This window comes from Pan troglodytes, chromosome 10 (genome assembly GCF_028858775.2).
Source record: "Pan troglodytes isolate AG18354 chromosome 10, NHGRI_mPanTro3-v2.0_pri, whole genome shotgun sequence".
Lineage (NCBI taxonomy): Eukaryota > Metazoa > Chordata > Mammalia > Primates > Hominidae > Pan > Pan troglodytes.
The window spans coordinates 15,742,181-15,759,000 of NC_072408.2; the positions used below are offsets into that span (position 1 = coordinate 15,742,181).

General features: G+C 41.9%; 1 protein-coding gene across 3 annotated transcripts; it reads right to left on the bottom strand.

Annotated features, from left to right (window-relative positions):
• Nucleotides 1-286: 286 nt before the first annotated feature.
• AICDA (activation induced cytidine deaminase) lies at nt 287-11,100 on the bottom strand. 3 transcript variants are annotated; one of them, NM_001071809.4, is given in 5 exon segments: nt 287-2,453; nt 2,898-3,013; nt 3,292-3,562; nt 4,942-5,089; nt 10,814-10,921. In NM_001071809.4, coding segments are annotated over 5 exon segments (597 nt in total). In that variant the 5' UTR covers nt 10,822-10,921; the 3' UTR covers nt 287-2,399.
• Between the last annotated feature and the right edge of the window lie 5,720 nt (nt 11,101-16,820).

A 16,820-nucleotide genomic window follows, 5' to 3' on the forward strand; every position in this document is an offset into this window, starting at 1 on the left:
GATGTCATAATTAAGAAGCTGTTGCCTAATCTAAAGCCATAAACATTTTTACCTATGTTTCTCTCTAAGGTTTATAATTTAGTCTCTAATATTTAGGTATTTGATGAATTTTTAATTAATTTTTATATATGGTGTGTAGTAGAGACTCAAATTCATTCCTTTGCATGTAATATCCAATTAGCTCAGCACCATTTGTTGAGAAGATCATTTTTTCTCCATTGAATGGTCCTTACACCCTTGTGAGAAATTAGTTGATTACAGATGTATGGGATAACTTCTGGACTCTCAAGTTTATTCCATCATACTGATTTTTTATTTTAACTTCATATAAATCACTTTTATATTATTTTATTTGGTATTTTATCTTCACAGCTTCCAAAATTATTTATCATTTATTTAACTGATTGAAAGTGAGCCAGAAGCAAATTTGCTGTCATAAAAGTTTACTAAAAATCAAGAGAAATGGCTTTGTAGCACCATTACTGCAATGTTACAATTACATACATTGTTATTAGAATCATTTCTAAAGTTATAAATTTATGAAGCTTTGAGACTCCATTTCAATATATCAGAAAAGGAAATCATGTTAATAAAAAATCATTAGACGCAAAATAATATAAAATATAAATGAATACATGAAGTAACAATTTTTAACTCTTTTACAAACTTATGTACAATAAGATTAAAATAAGACAGTTGTGCATTCAAGTTTTCCTGTGGATCTGCTCATCTTCATTGCAAGGGTTGCTAGGTAATAACTGCACAGGGATATGGTTATTCTGAATATTTTTCTCACTATCAAAGACAGTTGTTAGGGACAAATAGACACCAAAAGAGACAAATAGGGATCCCTTATTGGCTCCTTACATTTTGTTGGATAAAGCACAATTTCCTTGCAATGCTTCCCCATCCTTCTCTCCCAAATATTGTTCTCTTTCTCTCTCTCTCTCTTTTTTTTTTTTTTTTTTTTTCTGAGACAGAGTCTTGCTCTTGTCGCCCAGGCTGGAGTGCAACGGCACAATCTCGGCTTACTGCAACCTCCACCTCCTGGGTTCAAGCGATTCTCCTGCCTCAGCCTCCCAAGTAGCTGGGATTACAGGTGCCTGCTACCACGCCTGGCTAATTTTTGTATTTTTAGTACAGACGGGGTTTTGCCATGTTGGCCAGGCTGGTCTCAAACTCCTGACCACAGGTGATCCGCCCGGCTCGGCCTCCCAAAGTGCTGGGATTACAGGCGTGAGCCACCACGCCCGGCCCTCTCTCTTTTTTTTTTTTTTTTAAGACAGGGTCTTGTTATGTTGCCCAGGCTGGCCTTGAACACCTGTGTTCAAGCCATCCTCCCTCCTCAACCTCCCAAGCAGCTAGAACTATAAGCGTGTGCCACAGTTCGCAGCTTTATCATTCTGTTTTGTCACAACTCTCTTATATAGTTAATATACCTTTGGGAGAAGCATCACACACATACAAAATGTAGCAAACCTTGACCTGATTGGCATTTCTGAGATGAAGAGACCCACGAGAGCCAATAGATTTTCCTCTTTCCAACATTCAAGCAACTTCCTTCCAATTGTTTGCTAATTATGATATGTGAAGTTTGTGGGTGTTTCTAAATTAGGGACTTCCTTAAAAGAGTTTGTGTTTCCAGAAGATTTGCTACTTCAGACATCAACCCATTATTAGGGTGTCTTGTTCACAGTCCTCCTGCCCATTTTAAGATCCTTTATTAAAGTAGCTTGAAGGTGACCATGCATGGTCTATACCTCCATCCCCACGCATAACAATCTTCTTTTGTACAAACATAAAAACATGCTTCTGCTGATTAAAACATACAGCGCATGATTGGATATTAATGCTTTGGAGAGATGGTTTGGGGTCACAATCACCCAGATACTCTCATTAGGAGGTCCTGTAGATCATGGCCTGATGGAAGAGTTTGTGTTACTTGAAAGTAAACGTCAAGGGAAAAGAATAGAAAAATCTATCACTAACACCACTGTTAACTCAAATGAATCAAATAATAAAGGATGTTGATATAAAAACATTTGATCCTCTCACCATGCTTTTTAGGATCTACCTTCTGCTCTCATCCTGCCTAAAAGTCATAGAAAAACGTTGACACTTTAGGATGCTCCCAGGTCCTGCAGTTCTGTTATTCCCAGTAGGGGACAATGTTGCATTCAAAACTGCACCAATTGCAGCACGTCCCTGGCCAGACCTGTGTTCCTTCTCTATTTTCAAGACATAGATCTTTTTAAAGAGTCGTATATAAATATTTTTTCGGTAAACTCTAAGAAAGTGAGAGTTGAAGAAGAAAAACAGAGAAGACTTGAAGGACTGTTTTTTATCCACTGTCTTCAGCAGAGATATTTCATCGTGTGTGACATTCCTGGAAGTTGCTATCAAAGTCCCAAAGTACGAAATGCGTCTCGTAAGTCATCAACCTCATACAGGGGCTGTAGAGAAAGAGAGAAGCAAATTGAGTGAATGGCTTCAAAACTGGGTTGGGGGTCGGTGGGGCCAGAGAGGCTTCTAAACTCAGTGGATGGCTTTGTAACATGTTGGAAGAAAGTAAATTGGGAAAGAGTTTTTTTGGGTTTTTTGTTTGTTTGTTTAAAAAAAAAAAAAGGAGAAAAGAATTCTGACCAGGAAGGAAACGCAACCCTGGGGAGAGACGGAAATTTAAAGATGCGAAACAACAAAAGAAAGAAAAGGGAGGGAAAAGGAACCTTAGCAGAGGGCTCTGAATGGTGAAACAGCAGAAGAAAAAGCTGATGTGGAGGAGAAATAAAGTTTTCATCAGATGAAAACTGAAGTGATTGAACAATAAGAAATATACGAAACTCCAAAAAAGACTGTAGAGAAAGAAAGAAAATTTAAAAAGCGAGGAAGCCCCTTACCAAAAGGATGCGCCGAAGCTGTCTGGAGAGACGAACTGAATTTTCATGCAGCCCTTCCCAGGCTTTGAAAGTCCTTTCATGGTTTTCTACAAAAGTATTCCAGCAGTAAAAATAATCTTCAAAAAAAAGAAAGGAAAAAAAGGCGGGGATATGGGGGTAGAAGACAGTTCAGGTTCCAAATCGAGGGGAAAGAAAGCAACCCTGGCCCCATTTTCTCATTTCCTCGGGGCATTCACTCTTTTCTCTGCTTCTAATCTTTAATTTCGGCTCCAGAGGTGACCCAGAATCCCCGCCCACTTCTTCCCCTCGCGCTTCCCCACTAACTCATTCATTCTGCATCGCAATCCCGAATGCGGGCTGCTGCACTGCGCCTGCGCGGAAGGCCCTTTCGCACCTTTGAAGGTCATGATGGCTATTTGCACCCCGGCGCGGTGCAGCCGCCGCAGCCCCTCGGGCTCAGCCTTGCGGTCCTCACAGAAGTAGAGGCGCGCGGTGAAGATCCTCAGACTGAGGTTGGGGTTCCCTCGCAGAAAGTCGGCCACATGTCGGGCACAGTCGTAGCAGGGGCTCCAGGAGGTGAACCAGGTGACGCGGTAGCAGCGGCCAGGGTCTAGGTCCCAGTCCGAGATGTAGCGGAGGAAGAGCAATTCCACGTGGCAGCCGTTCTGGAGAGACAGAGAGGACCACGCTAAAATTCACTGACTTTTATTGCGGCTCTGGTAGCCTTAGTCATTGTCTCCTACAATGATCTTTGGGGATGCTTGCAGCTATTGTCCTTGTGTTACAGAGAGGCTAAGCAACTTGCTCAAAAGAGCACACCAGTAGGTAGAGCTGAACCCTTGGCAGCACTAGTCCTGCAGAGTGAAGGAAGGCTATGGGTTTTTGTGGAATGAGGAAGATGAAGTGCGCTGAGTTGGGAGGAAGCAGCATCACACTACCTCACCGAAGATTTAATTTGTGTTTATGAAGTTGCTTTTTGCACCTTTTGAGAAGGAAAATGGCTAGAAGTGCCTGTTGATGTAACATTGTGGAAATATACCTGGACCACTAGGTGGAGGCAGGACAGTTTATAAGGACCATTTGGGAGGATCTGAAAAGGGGAAATAGATTTTGGTAAAGCAGACAGATGGGTATTGTAAGAGAAGTAATAGGCACTGCCATGAGAAGTAAATGAAAGTGCTTGATAAAATCAAAGCCTTCTGAAATAGAATGTGTCATGTCACCGAATAGGAAGGAGATTGGGATGTATTCAATACAAATGTAGGCAAAGAAAATTGCATGGTAATGTAACCATCAAACAATGAGCCAGACGATGACCTTCCACCCCATGGATGCTTCCCTGAGATTCCACCAAGCCCAGACGTCACAGCGTGTTAGGAGAGAGGAGATACCCGTGGGCAGAAGTTTATGTAAACCCATCTGGATTTTGGTGAAGAAGTCTCTTGGAAATGTAATTCTCTCGGGTAGCCGAAAGATCAATTTAATTAATCATCAGCCGAGGCTTCTCTGAGTTTTCTGGGGATAACCATGTTGAATGTATTCACTGGCCTATGACCCATGTGAGTAGGAGGGAAAAGAAATCATTTGGAAAACAGAATTGAGCCACCGTTAATTTTTTCCCAAATTCTTCTTCCTTAATTTTCAAAAATGCTTAAGACACAATTTGTTTTTCACATTTAAAATTTTTGCTTGGACAAGCTGATAATATTCTCCCATATAAAAATGCTTTTAGCTTAATTAATCTCAAAGGCAATTCAGATGCTGAGGAAAGCTGGTAAACAGTTTGGGAGCAGTTGTTCTTGGCACTGAAGGAAGGAGTGGCATTAGGGTGCCCAGCATTACTGGGGAGGAATTAAATCACATGTTTTGGGCCATGTCTAATATGGGTGCATGGACATGGAAAAAGAAAGAAAAAAAAGGATTTGAGGAATGTGATAGAGACACAAATGCCAAAAAAGGATGGAAGTAATACCATCAGCAGGTGGCTCTAAAAGCACTCACAGTTGACCATTAAACTGCTTGCAAAGCCGACTTTAATTGATACCTTATTGCGAAGATAACCAAAGTCCAGTGAAAAGGATGTAGCACTGTCCCGCCTCTTCACTACGTAGCACAGGTAGGTCTCACGCCGACCCTTAGCCCAGCGGACATTTTTGAATTGGTAAAGAAACTTCTTCCGGTTCATCAAGAGGCTGTGGGTGAGAGGAGGGAGAGAAAATGCAAGAGTACAGTTTATTATCTGGTCACTCTGGATTTTCCTTCAGCTTTTTAAGGAAGTCATTACTTGGGCTAAACCAAAGAAGATGCTCTGACTTCCTCTGCTGGCTGCCTGAGACCTCCTGAGCCCTGCTGAGCCTGGAATCCATCATAAACTCCTTTTCCTGTTTATATTTAAGGCCAATTGAGAGATACTCATCAAGGACCCCAAACCCTTACCCACAAGACAGTCACCTCCTGCCACTGTCTTCTAGATGCTGATGACTTGGGATTACAATTAAATTTGTTCTTCAACAAGAAAACGAAACAAAAAATAAAATAAACTTGTTCCTCAGTCCCATAATTGTATATTCAGATTTCCCCTCCAGTCTTTACCTAAGTGTCCAACTTGTACCTCAAACTCAAAATGATCAAAACAATATTCCTCAACTGCCCCTGTCCTAAACTGCCACTCCTCCCGACTTTGCCACCTCAGGTAAGCAGCCTAGCAGCCTGGAACCATCCTTGACTCATTTCTTCTTCCTCAGTCCTCATATTTAATTAATCATCTAAATGTGTTGATTCAAACCCCCCAATATTTCTTGAATTTGTACCTTCCCTGTTTACTCTTCTCTGCTTCGGTCCAAGCCCTCATCTTCTTCCTCCTTATCTGTTGTGCTGGCCTTTTAACCGGTCTGTCTGCCTCCAGTCCCTCCAAAATAACATTCCGCACACTGTCACCACCATGATCTCACAAAAACCCAGGTGCACCATGCCATTCCCATGCTGAAGACCCCCTGATGGTTCTCTTCTGCCTGCAGAATAAACTCCAAACTCTTTAATGTGGTGTTTAGGCCACTTTTTACAGTTGGATCTTGATCTAAATTTCTTTTCTTAATTTTTTTTTTTTTGTTACGGTCTCACTTTGTCGCCCAGGCTGAAGTATACTGGCATGATCTTGGCTTACTGTAGCCTCAACCTCCCAGGCTCAGGCAAATCTGCCAGGCTCAGCGGATCCTCCTGCCTCAGCCTCCTGAGTAGCTGGGATTATAGGCGCCCACCATCATGCCCAGGTAATGTTTGTATTTTTAATAGGGACGGGGTTTCACCATCTTGGCCAGGCTGGCCTTGGACTCCTGACCTCGGGTGTTCTGCCCGCCTTGGCTTCCCAAAGTACTGGGATTACAGGCGTGAGCCACTGCACCGGCCTATTTTTTAATGTATAAGAGCAATACCTGGCTGGGCGCAGTGGCTCACACCTGTTTTTTAATGTATAAGAGCAATACTTGGCCGGGTGCAGTGGCCTACACCTGTAATCCCAGCACTTTGGGAGGCTGAGGCAGGTGGATCCTCTGAGGTCAGGAGTTTGAGACCAGCCTGGCCAACATGGTGAAACCCCATCTCTACTAAAAATATAAACACTAGCCGAGTGTGGTCGTGGGCGCCTGTAATCCCATCTACCCGGGAGGCTGAGGTGACAGCTTTGCTTGAACCCAGGAGGTGGAGGTTGCAGTGAGCTACGGTCATGCCATTCCACTCCAGCATGGGCAACAAGACCAAAACTCCATCTCAAAAAAAAAAAAAAAAAAAAAAGAAGAAAGAGTAATACTTGATCATTGTCAAACTTGAATACTATGGAAAAATAGAAGAGCTCTAAATTTTAAAATATTAAAGATTTTTTAAATCTCAAATATCATAGTGTCTAATAATAATAATTAGACTTAGTGTCTAATGACAATGACTGTTAAGATTCTTGTGTTTATTCCTCTAGTCTTTCTACAGGCACATATTTACATGATTTGGATTATACTGATTGCATGTGTGATTTTGTACTCTGCTGCTTTTTTAACTAGTCAAAATGATCTAAATATCTTGCTATGTTGTTCCCACATAATGACTGATTTCTCCTCCTCTTTGTTTTCTGGCTCCTAGCACAGTGTCTTGCATATCATAAGCACTAATTTGAATAGCATTTGTGGAAATACTCTGGTAACCCAAGTTTCCTTAAAGAAATCAAGAGTCCCCATTGCAGCTGCAGACAGCAACACAAGCTGTACAGCGTGGTTGATATGAAAGCACGAGTGATGCCTGGATTTTGTCTCTAGTCTTTTCCAGAAATGCATTTATCCAATTTGTGGAGCTAGTGCTGTCACCTAATGGTACGAGGCAGAAGTGCAGAGAATTTGCGAAGTAAAGGGCTCAGGAATTTGAATAACGTTTGCTGGCAAGAGAATTGAAACTTTTCTTACACATTATTTTTTCTTACATTGAGGTATAATTTACATACAGTAAACTTCACCCATTTAAGATGCATAATTCTACGAATATTTTTGGATGTAAACACCCCAAACTGCTACCACAGTCAGGATACAGAACCTGAATCACCACCCTCACCCCACCAGAGCTGCTTCTTCCCCCTTTGCAGTCCTTACCCTCCCCACAGGACAACCACTGATTTGCTTTCTTTTTTTCCCATTTTTGTGGAGAATGGAGTTTCACTGTGTTGCCCAGGCTGGTCTTGAACTCCTGAGTTCTAGCAATCTTCCCACGTGGCCTCTCAAAGTGCTGGGATTACAGGTGTGAGCCTCTATGCCTGCCCTGATTTGCTTTCTGTAACTATAAGTTACTTTCATTTTCTAGAATTTCGTATGGCATACATTATCTCCTCCTTCATGTCTGACTCTTTCATTTAGCGTCATGACTTTGGGATTCATCCCCAAGTAGCTTCTTCCTTTGTACTGCAGGGTGGTATTCCATTGCATGGATATAGCACATTTTGTTTATTTGTTCACTTGTTGATGGATATTTGGATAGTCTCTACTTTGGGGTTTTGTGAATAAAGGTACTATGAACATTCACGTACCAGTCTTTGTGTGGATATACATTGAGAATTGATATTTTAATAATGTAGTGCAGGTGACAGACCCTGACTTTAAAAGTTAAATACCAAAATATCAGCCTAACTAAGTAGCTCATCTAGGACAACAGCTCTTTGTAGTTGTTTCCATTTATTTTTAATTTTTCTTCTTATTTTTTTGAGGCAAGGTCTGGTCCTGTCACCCAGGCTGGAGTGCAGTGGCGCAAGCACTGCTCAGTGCAGCCTTGACCTCCTGGGCTCCAACGATTCTCCTGCCTCAGCCCCCTAGTAGCTGGGACCACAGGCACATGCCACCATGCCCGGCTAATTTTTGTTATAGAAACAGGGTTTTGCCATGTTGCTCAGGCTGGTCTTGAACTCCAGGGCTCAAGCGATCCACCCACCTCAGCCTCCCAGAGTGCTGGGATTACAGGCGTGAGCCACCACACCCGGCTGTCTGTTTCACTTTAAATGTCTCCCCTCACATACATGAAGCTTATTGGAAAGCACTTTAAACCTTAGGCAGCAAACTAGATTTATTACCAGTATACACATTATATAAGGTAAAAATTAGCCATATTATTTTAAAATTTAAAATGCATATTTTAATCTAAATGGATCCTAGGCCAGATGCAGTGGCTCATGACTGTATCCCAACACTTTGGGAGGCCAAGGCAGGAGGATTGCTTGAGCCCAGGAGTTCAAGACTGCAGAAAGCTATGATTGCACCACTGCACTCCAGCCTGGGTAACAGGGTGAGATTGTCTTTTAAAAAATCAAAAACATAAAAAACATAAAATGAATACTAAAAAAGATCCAATAATTAATAGCTTTATTTTAAAAGGATAATAATTTTTATGGTAATTACCATAGTACCAACCACCATTACTATTACTATATTAGCATATAATAACCCTTTGTATATATAAGCTCAACACATAATAGGTGCTTAATAAGTACAGAAGAAAAGAAATTCTCTCTTTGAGGCCCAGTGTTAAACAGATTAAGCATCATCTCTTACCAATAAATTCCTTTTATATTAACTTACCCTCCTGGGCTGTGTAGATGAGAAAGGCAGAGGAATCTACATCTTTTTACATGCACCTTGGTTGGCGGGGTGTGTGTTTGTGTGTGTGTGTGTGTGGAGAGAGAGAGAGCCTTATCATAAGGAAGAAAAAGTGTCCTGGAAGTATAGATAAGAAGGATGTGGCATAGATAAAGGACTTTGGGTGGATTTTTGGGTCCTACTCTACATGAAAATACAATAAGCCTACACTGTTTCTGTCACATGTTACCAGTCAGAGTGAAATGAATTGCATGATCCTGACCTGCTAGTTAACTTTGTTGATCCATTACTTCCCTTCTCTGGTTAGGGACCTGTTTCCAGCTCCCTGTTCTCGTCATTTCTGTCCTGAGTAGGAAGGACTTTACCGAGGGAGTGTTTCAGGCTTGCAGGCTGACAGCTGCTCTGGACAGCTGTGCTCCCTGAGGCAGAACCCTAGCTGCATCCCCAGCCGTGCAAACCAGAAACAAGCGGGTTAAAAATAATCCTGACCAAGTCATTTTGCCATCACTAATGAGCTCTACAGATACTGTCCTCCTTGATGATAATATATTTCCCTTCTGTCCTGTTGAATTTCATCTTTTCTCCTTTTCTGTCTTTCTCTGAATTTCAACTGCTGATTTTACCTTTGCTTTCCATTTTACTTTGAACAAGTATTTCCAATGGACCCTTCACAAGGACCTATGGCTCAGACTTGTTTTCAAAATCTCAGTGTAAACTGAGGAGACATTTGACATTGTCTGACCTCAAGAAAATTTTCTGAAGAACATTAAATCCTCCATTAAAAATCTTTATTCTGTATATTGGATGTGATGGCTCATGTCTATAATTCCAGCACTTTAGGAGGCCCAGGCAGGAGGATTGCTTGGGCCAGGACTTAGAGACCAGCCTGGGCTGGGCTAAGACCCTGTCTCTACAAAAAAATATATTTTTAAAAAATCTTTATTCTGTAATGTAAGTTCTTTATAAAGGAGTTAAATTGAGGTAAAGTATAAGGATTAGGTGTTATTCTCATACATCCATAGTAATCATAAATGTAGGAATAGAATAAGTTCTATGAGAATAACTTATCAAAAACTGCACATAAAGACATTATGAGGACCTTAACCAAATTCACACCTAAGAGGTAAGTTAAGCTACGTCTGAACAAATGGAAAGATTAGTTAATAGTAAAAGTGCCATTAACTGCCTAACAATTGGGCCTTTAACATTAAATAACTTGCTTGAATGAATTTTTCTCCTTATAATGGACACAATCATAGTGACTTTCAAGCAAGTAATTTAGAATGCTTGGCATTTCTAAAATTACAAATTTTCTTACTATAGCTAAATTATTTCAGTAACGTCTCCCTAGGAAAGTGTGTCTTCAAGTTGTTTTACTGTTGAATATTTACAAAATTATTACAAAAATTAACACTACCATTTTTAGTACAGTACTGCTATTACCTTTTCATGATTTGAGTCTCTAAAGATTTGCTATGTTAATATTATTACCATAAATTAGTTTCAACCATGGTACAAATCTCAGGACGAATCAGTACATTGTACGCACTACTTCTTTTGCCACATGAAAAAGAGAGAAATCGAGAGAAGTCTGAAACAGAAAGAATTGGGCTGACAGCGTATAAGATCTGAATAGAAGAAAAGGAGACAGATAAAAAATATATATGCATATTGATCAAGCTGATCTTATCAGTCAGACAGTTACATGAGAGAAAGGGATAGCTACCAGTCTCATTACTCAGATTTGCTCTGAGAGGAAGGCCAGTGCAATCACCTACGAGGAGACTGCCTCTTTACCTGTCCATAGTGGTGTCCAGAGTGTCTTCTTGCCTCCCTGCAAGTCTCAGGCCAGAAAAATCTCACTTCAATTAATGATGGTTCTCTGTCTCAGTCTGACAGTGCATTGGCCCTTCACATTCAAATTTGAGCTTGCCCTTTTGGGCTCCTCCCCTGACAGCATCACCCCCACCAGGTACCCCAACGGCCTTGCTCCTGATTTGGATCCAGTGAAGATGGGTGGGTGGGGCTGTCATAGGCAGAGTCACACAGGTTAAACCATTGAGGGCAGCTCTGCTTTAATGTTTAGGTTCCTTTGGGGCTGCTGCTGTAAAAGCCCAGTCCATGCTCCATAGCTAGCAAAGATCAGGAGGCAGTAACAGTAGACACTTCAATTATAATCATGATAACACAAAATAAAAGCACAATGAGAATAGTAATATTTATGTAAATACCTTAAAGAGCATTTAAATAGCTTCTTGGGTTATTGTGTTGAAGAGCCTCAGATAGCCTCTAATTCCCCCATATTCCCACAGTCTCTCTGAACCTCAGTACAGACAGGCACTAGCAGCTCCTGCTTTGCAGTTAAGCAAATGAACTCAGTTGTATAGAATTTAGAACACAAAAATTTTGCCTCCCAAACCATGGATTTTTTTCTTTCTGATTGCATTACAAGAATTGCTTGAAGACTAGATATTTACACCAAAGAGTGATTTTTGCATGAGCCATCTTTTTTAGAAAAAAAAAAAAAAATCCTTAATTTGGAGTCAGAAGCAGCAGCAGTCCCCCAAAATACAAAAATGCTTGTTTCACCAGACAGAATCAGTGTCTAACTGGCTGCATTGAATTTGGAAAACAGGCTAAGATCTTCAAATAAAAGACTTTAATTTTGTGCTCTCATAGAACTTGGTCTATTAAAGATTTTATTTCTCTCTCCTACTGTAGCCCATATGCATTCTATTTATTCACTGAGTAGATACTTCATGCCTACTGTTAATGGAAACTATGCCAGGTGCTAGGGATGCAATGGTAAGCAATGCAGCTAGGGTCTCTGCTCTCTTCCTGCCTCAAGCCTTTGATACCATCTATACCTTGATGATTTTCAAATCAATAGCCCTAGCTTGGACCATGTATTCGTCTGTTCTCACACTGCTAATAAAGACATGCCTGAGACGGGGTAATTTATAAAGGAAAGAGGTTTAGTTGACTCACAGTTCCACATGGCTGGGGAGGCCTCACAATCATGGCAGAAGAGCAAGGGACATCTTACATGGTGGTAGGCAAGAGAGAGCTCATGCAGGAGGAAATCCCTTTATAAAACCATCAGATCTTGTGAGACTTATTCACTATCATGAGAACAGCATGGGAAAGACCCACCCCCATGGTTCAACTACCTCCCACTGGGTCCCTCCCATGACATGTGGGAATTGTGGGAACTACAATTCAAGATGAGATTTGGGTGGGGACACAGGCAAATCTATCAGACCGCTTCTTTAAACTCAAGACAAGTGTGTCCAGCTTCCCTCTCAGAATCTCCATTTGGATGTCTGAGCACCTCCAGCCTGTCTAAAACAGAACCCCTGTTCTCTGCCTTACCTGCTCTTCTTGCCGTCTTTCCCATCTCAATAAACAGCAGTATTCTTCCAATTGCTTGGCAAAACCTGGGCAGAGTGTCTCTCAGCTCCTCTCTTTCTTTTAAATTCCATGCACACTCCATTAGCAAATCCTGTTATCTCTGCTTCCAGAATATAGCCACAAACTGACCACTTCTCACTACCTCCAGGTCCAAGCAACCTGGATTATTGCATTTTGCTTCCCAACTGGCCTTCCTGCCTCCCCCTTCTTCGATTACAGTCTGTTCTCCACATGGCAACTAGAGTATTCCTTCTGGAATATTTAAGGTCATGTCACTCCCCTGTCATAACCCTCCATGGCTTCCCATTCTCTCAGTATAGGCCAGCAGCCTGAGATGGCCCACAAGCCCCTCTACCATCTGCTCTGCTTCACCCCTCTGGCTGCATCTCCTTCCACTCTCTCCCTTGCTCACGCAAAGAGTGCATACTCCTTCCTCTGCCCTTGAGGTCCCTCTGCTGAAATGTTATTTTTTGTGTATGGCTGTGGCTTACACCATCATATATTTTATGTCCTTATTCAAATACTCTCCGGTATTTGAGATTTGTCCTAGTCACCATATCTAAAATGTCAACAAAATCTCACCATTCTGACACTCCCTTGCCTCCATCCCCTAAATTATTTTTCTCTTTAGCACTTATCACTTAAAATACACTCCTAAGTAAACTAAAGACAAGTAAAATAATCTGTTTAAATTATTTTTTAATTAGCCATGAGATTCAAAATAATAATTATAATTATTTCTAATAATTATGTAATAATAATTATTATTATTTTGAGGAGGGTCTCTCTCTGTCACCCAGGCTGGACTACAGTGACATGAACATGGCTCACTGCAGGCCTTGACCTCCTGGGCTCAAGTGACACTCCTGCCTCAGCCTCCCGAGGAGCTGAGACTACAGGAATGTGCCACCACACCCAGCTCATTTTTGTATTTTTCTTTAGAGACGAGGCCTTTCCATGTTGACCAGGCTGGTGTCGACTTCCTGGGGTCAAGTGATCTGCCCGCATCAGCCTTCCAAAGTGCTGGGATTACAGGCGTGAGCCACTGCACCTGGCCTTGTCTAAATTATTATTGCTGAAAAAATTCCTCAGGGCACCAGCAAGATAGTAGACGGTAGTTGCCTTTGGCACTCTCAGTTTTATAGGACAGTTGGTCAAGGAGCAGAATGGAGACTCCTAATTCATCTGCAGCGTCAACTGGAAGGTGCAGGAATTTGAAATCTAATCCCTTTAAGTTGTATCCTCAGATGCGAGCTGGGCTTTTATCATATTTTCACCCATTTGTCAAGAGAATAACACACAGGTACACACAATTGGGTTGTTTTATTGTTTTAAATAAAAACGGCACATATTTAAGGTGCATAACATGGTGTTTTGATATCTGTAATGAAATGATTACTACAGTCAAGCTAATTAACTTATCCATCTCCTCACATAGTAACCTCGTATGGATATGTGTGTGTGGTGACCGCGTCTGAAATCTACTGTCTTAGAAAATTTCCAGTATACAATTTTTTTTTTTTTTTTTTTTGAGACAGAGTCTCACTCTGTTGCCTAGGCTGGTGTGCAGTGGCACGATCTTGGCTCACTGCAGCCTTGACCTCCTGGGCTCAAACAATCCTCCCACCTCAGCCTCCCGAGTAGCTGGGACCACAGCTGCACGCTACCACACTGGGCTAATTTTTTTGTTTGTTTTTTTGTACAGGCAGGATCTCACTATGTTGCTCAGTTAGGTCTTGAACTCCTGGGCTCAAACAATCCTCCCATCTCAGCCAAAGTGCTGTGATTACAGGTGTGAGCCACTGTACCTGGCCCAATACAATATTTTTTAACTGTAGTCATCATGCTGTACAATAGAGCTCTAGACTTATTAATCCTGTATAACTGCAACTTTGTACCATTTGAGCAACATCTTCCCATTTTCCCTACCTCCCCAGGCCTGCTAACCACCATTTTACTTTCTTTCTTATTTTTTTTTTTTTTTTTTTGAGATGGAGTCTCACTCTGTTGCCCAGGCTGGAGTGCAATGGTGTGATCTCAGCTCACTGCAACCTCCGCCTCCTGGGTTCAAACGATTCTCCTGCCTCAGCCTCCCAATTAGCTGGAATTCCAAGCATGTGCCACCATGCCCAGCTGATTTTTGTATTTTTAGTAGAGACGGGGGTTTCACCATGTTGGCCAGGCTGGTCTCGAACTCCTGGCCTCAAGTGATCCACCCACCTCGGCCTCCCAAAGTGCTGAGATTACAGGCGTGAGCCACTGTGGCTGGCTCACCATTTTACTTTCTGCTTCTATGTGTTCAACTTTTTAAGATTCCACATATAAGTGAGATTATGCAGTATTTTTCTTTCTGTGTCTGGCTTATTTCACCAAGCATAATGTCCTCCAGATTTATCAATGTTGTTGCAAATGGCAAGATCTCCTTTCTTAAGGCTGAATGATATTCTTATTCTGATATATATATACATGCCACATTTTCTTGATCCATTCATCTGTCGACAGACACGTAGGTTGTCTCCATATCTTGGCTATTGTGAATAGCGCAGCAGTGGACATGGAGTTATCTCTTCAAGGCACTGATTTCGTTTTCTTTGGGTATTTACCCAGAAGCAGGATTGCTCAATATGGTAGTTCTGTATTAAAATTTTTGAGGATCATATAGTAGTTCTAGTTTTAGTGTTTTTTTTTGGAGAAACCTCCATACTGTTCCCTATAACGGCTGTGCCAATTTACATTCCCACCAACAGCGTACAAAGTTTCCTTTCGCTTCTCATTCTCACCAACGCTTGTTTTCTTTTGTCTTTATGGTAATAGCCATTCTAACAGCTGTGAGGTTAAGAGATAGGAAAAACTAAAAATTTAAAATGCAAACCCAATAATAGGGGCCAGGCGCGGTGGCTCACGCCTGTAATCCCAGCACTTTGGAAGGCCGAGGCAGGCAGATCACCTGAGGTCAGGAGTTCGAGATCAGCCTGGCCAACATGGTGAAAGCCCGTCTCTACTGAAAAAAAAAAAAATACAAAAATTAGCCAGGTGTGGTGGCAGGCAACTGTAATCCCAACTACTCGGGAGGCTGAGGCAGGATAATTGCTTGAACCCGGGAGGCGGAGGTTGCAGTGAGCAGAGATCGTGCCACTGCACTCCAGCCTGGGAGACAGAGTGAGACTCCGTCTTAAAAAAAAAAAAAAAAAAAGAAAGAAAGTATATAATAGGAAGAACTGACTATTTTTTCTTCCACATTCACACACCACTCAACACAGCCCTTCTGACACCAGATGTGTGCCGGTCTTTTCCCATACACCAAGCAGTTTTCCAGTGGACATCAACTGGGTGTTCTATAATTTAATTCAATTCTGGCATTATCTACCTGGAGATAGCATCAGACCTCACAGATTGTGGGTCAGTCCCACAAGATGGCCCCCACTTCAGATGCCAATCTCAAATTTCAGGCTGTGACCTGTACTTCTGATCAACTGGCTTAGAGGTTCCTACAACCCATGCCTTGGGTTCCATTAATTTGCTAAGCTGGCTTAGCAAACTCGGGGAAACACTTACTTAACTTTTAGCAGTTTATTATGCTAATGAAGGATATAATAAAGCATACAAGCCAGGTGCGGTGGCGCATGCCTGTAATCCCAGCACTCCGGAAGGCCAAGGTGGGCAGATCACTTCGGGCCAGGAGTTTGAGACCAGCCTGGCCAGCATGATGAAACTTCCATCTCTACTAAAAAAATACAAAAATTAGTTCGGCATGGTGGCTCACACCTGTAGTCCCAGCTACTCAGGATGCTGAAGCATGAGAATCGCTTGAACTCAGGAGGCAGAGGTTGCAGTAGCTGAGATCGCACCACTGCACTCCAGCCTGGGTGACAGAGCGAGATTCTGTCTCAAAAAAAAAAAAAAAAAAAAAAGATACGTATGAACAGCCAGATGAAAGTACAGAGGGTAAGAACTGGAGGGGTCTGAGCACAGAAGCTTCTGTCCCCTGGAGTTGGGGTGTGCCACCCTCCTGCTACACAGATATATTTACCAACTCAGAAGCTCTTTGAACTCCATACTTCAGGGATTTTTATGGAGACTTGATCATGTAGGCACGATTAATTATTTACTCTATTCCCAGCCCCTCTCTTCTCTCGGGAGAATGGGGAGTGGGGCTGAAAATTCCAAGCTTCTAGTCATGACTTGGTCTTTCTGGGGACTGGCACCTCTCCTAGAGCCTACCAGGAGTCATCTCATTAGAAGAAAACAAACTCCTGTCATCCAGAAATTCCAAGCTATTCGAAAGCTCTGTGTCAGATGCTCTTATCACTCAGGAAATTCTCAGGGCTTTAGGAACTCTGTGCCAGGAACCAGGGGCAGAGACCAAATATATATTATTCTTATTATTTCACAG

What these genes read in the sequence shown, in the direction of transcription:
- AICDA (XM_063784860.1), bottom strand. Translation starts at nt 5,082, where the DNA reads ATGAACCGGAAGAAGTTTCTTTACCAATTCAAAAATGTCCGCTGGGCT. An exon ending in TTGGTTATCTTCGCAATAAG is followed by an intron (nt 3,563 to 4,941) that starts GTATCAATTAAA and finishes CTGTCTCTCCAG; the next exon opens with AACGGCTGCCACGTGGAATT. An exon ending in AGCTTCGGCGCATCCTTTTG is followed by an intron (nt 2,454 to 2,897) that starts GTAAGGGGCTTC and finishes CTTTCTCTACAG; the next exon opens with CCCCTGTATGAGGTTGATGA.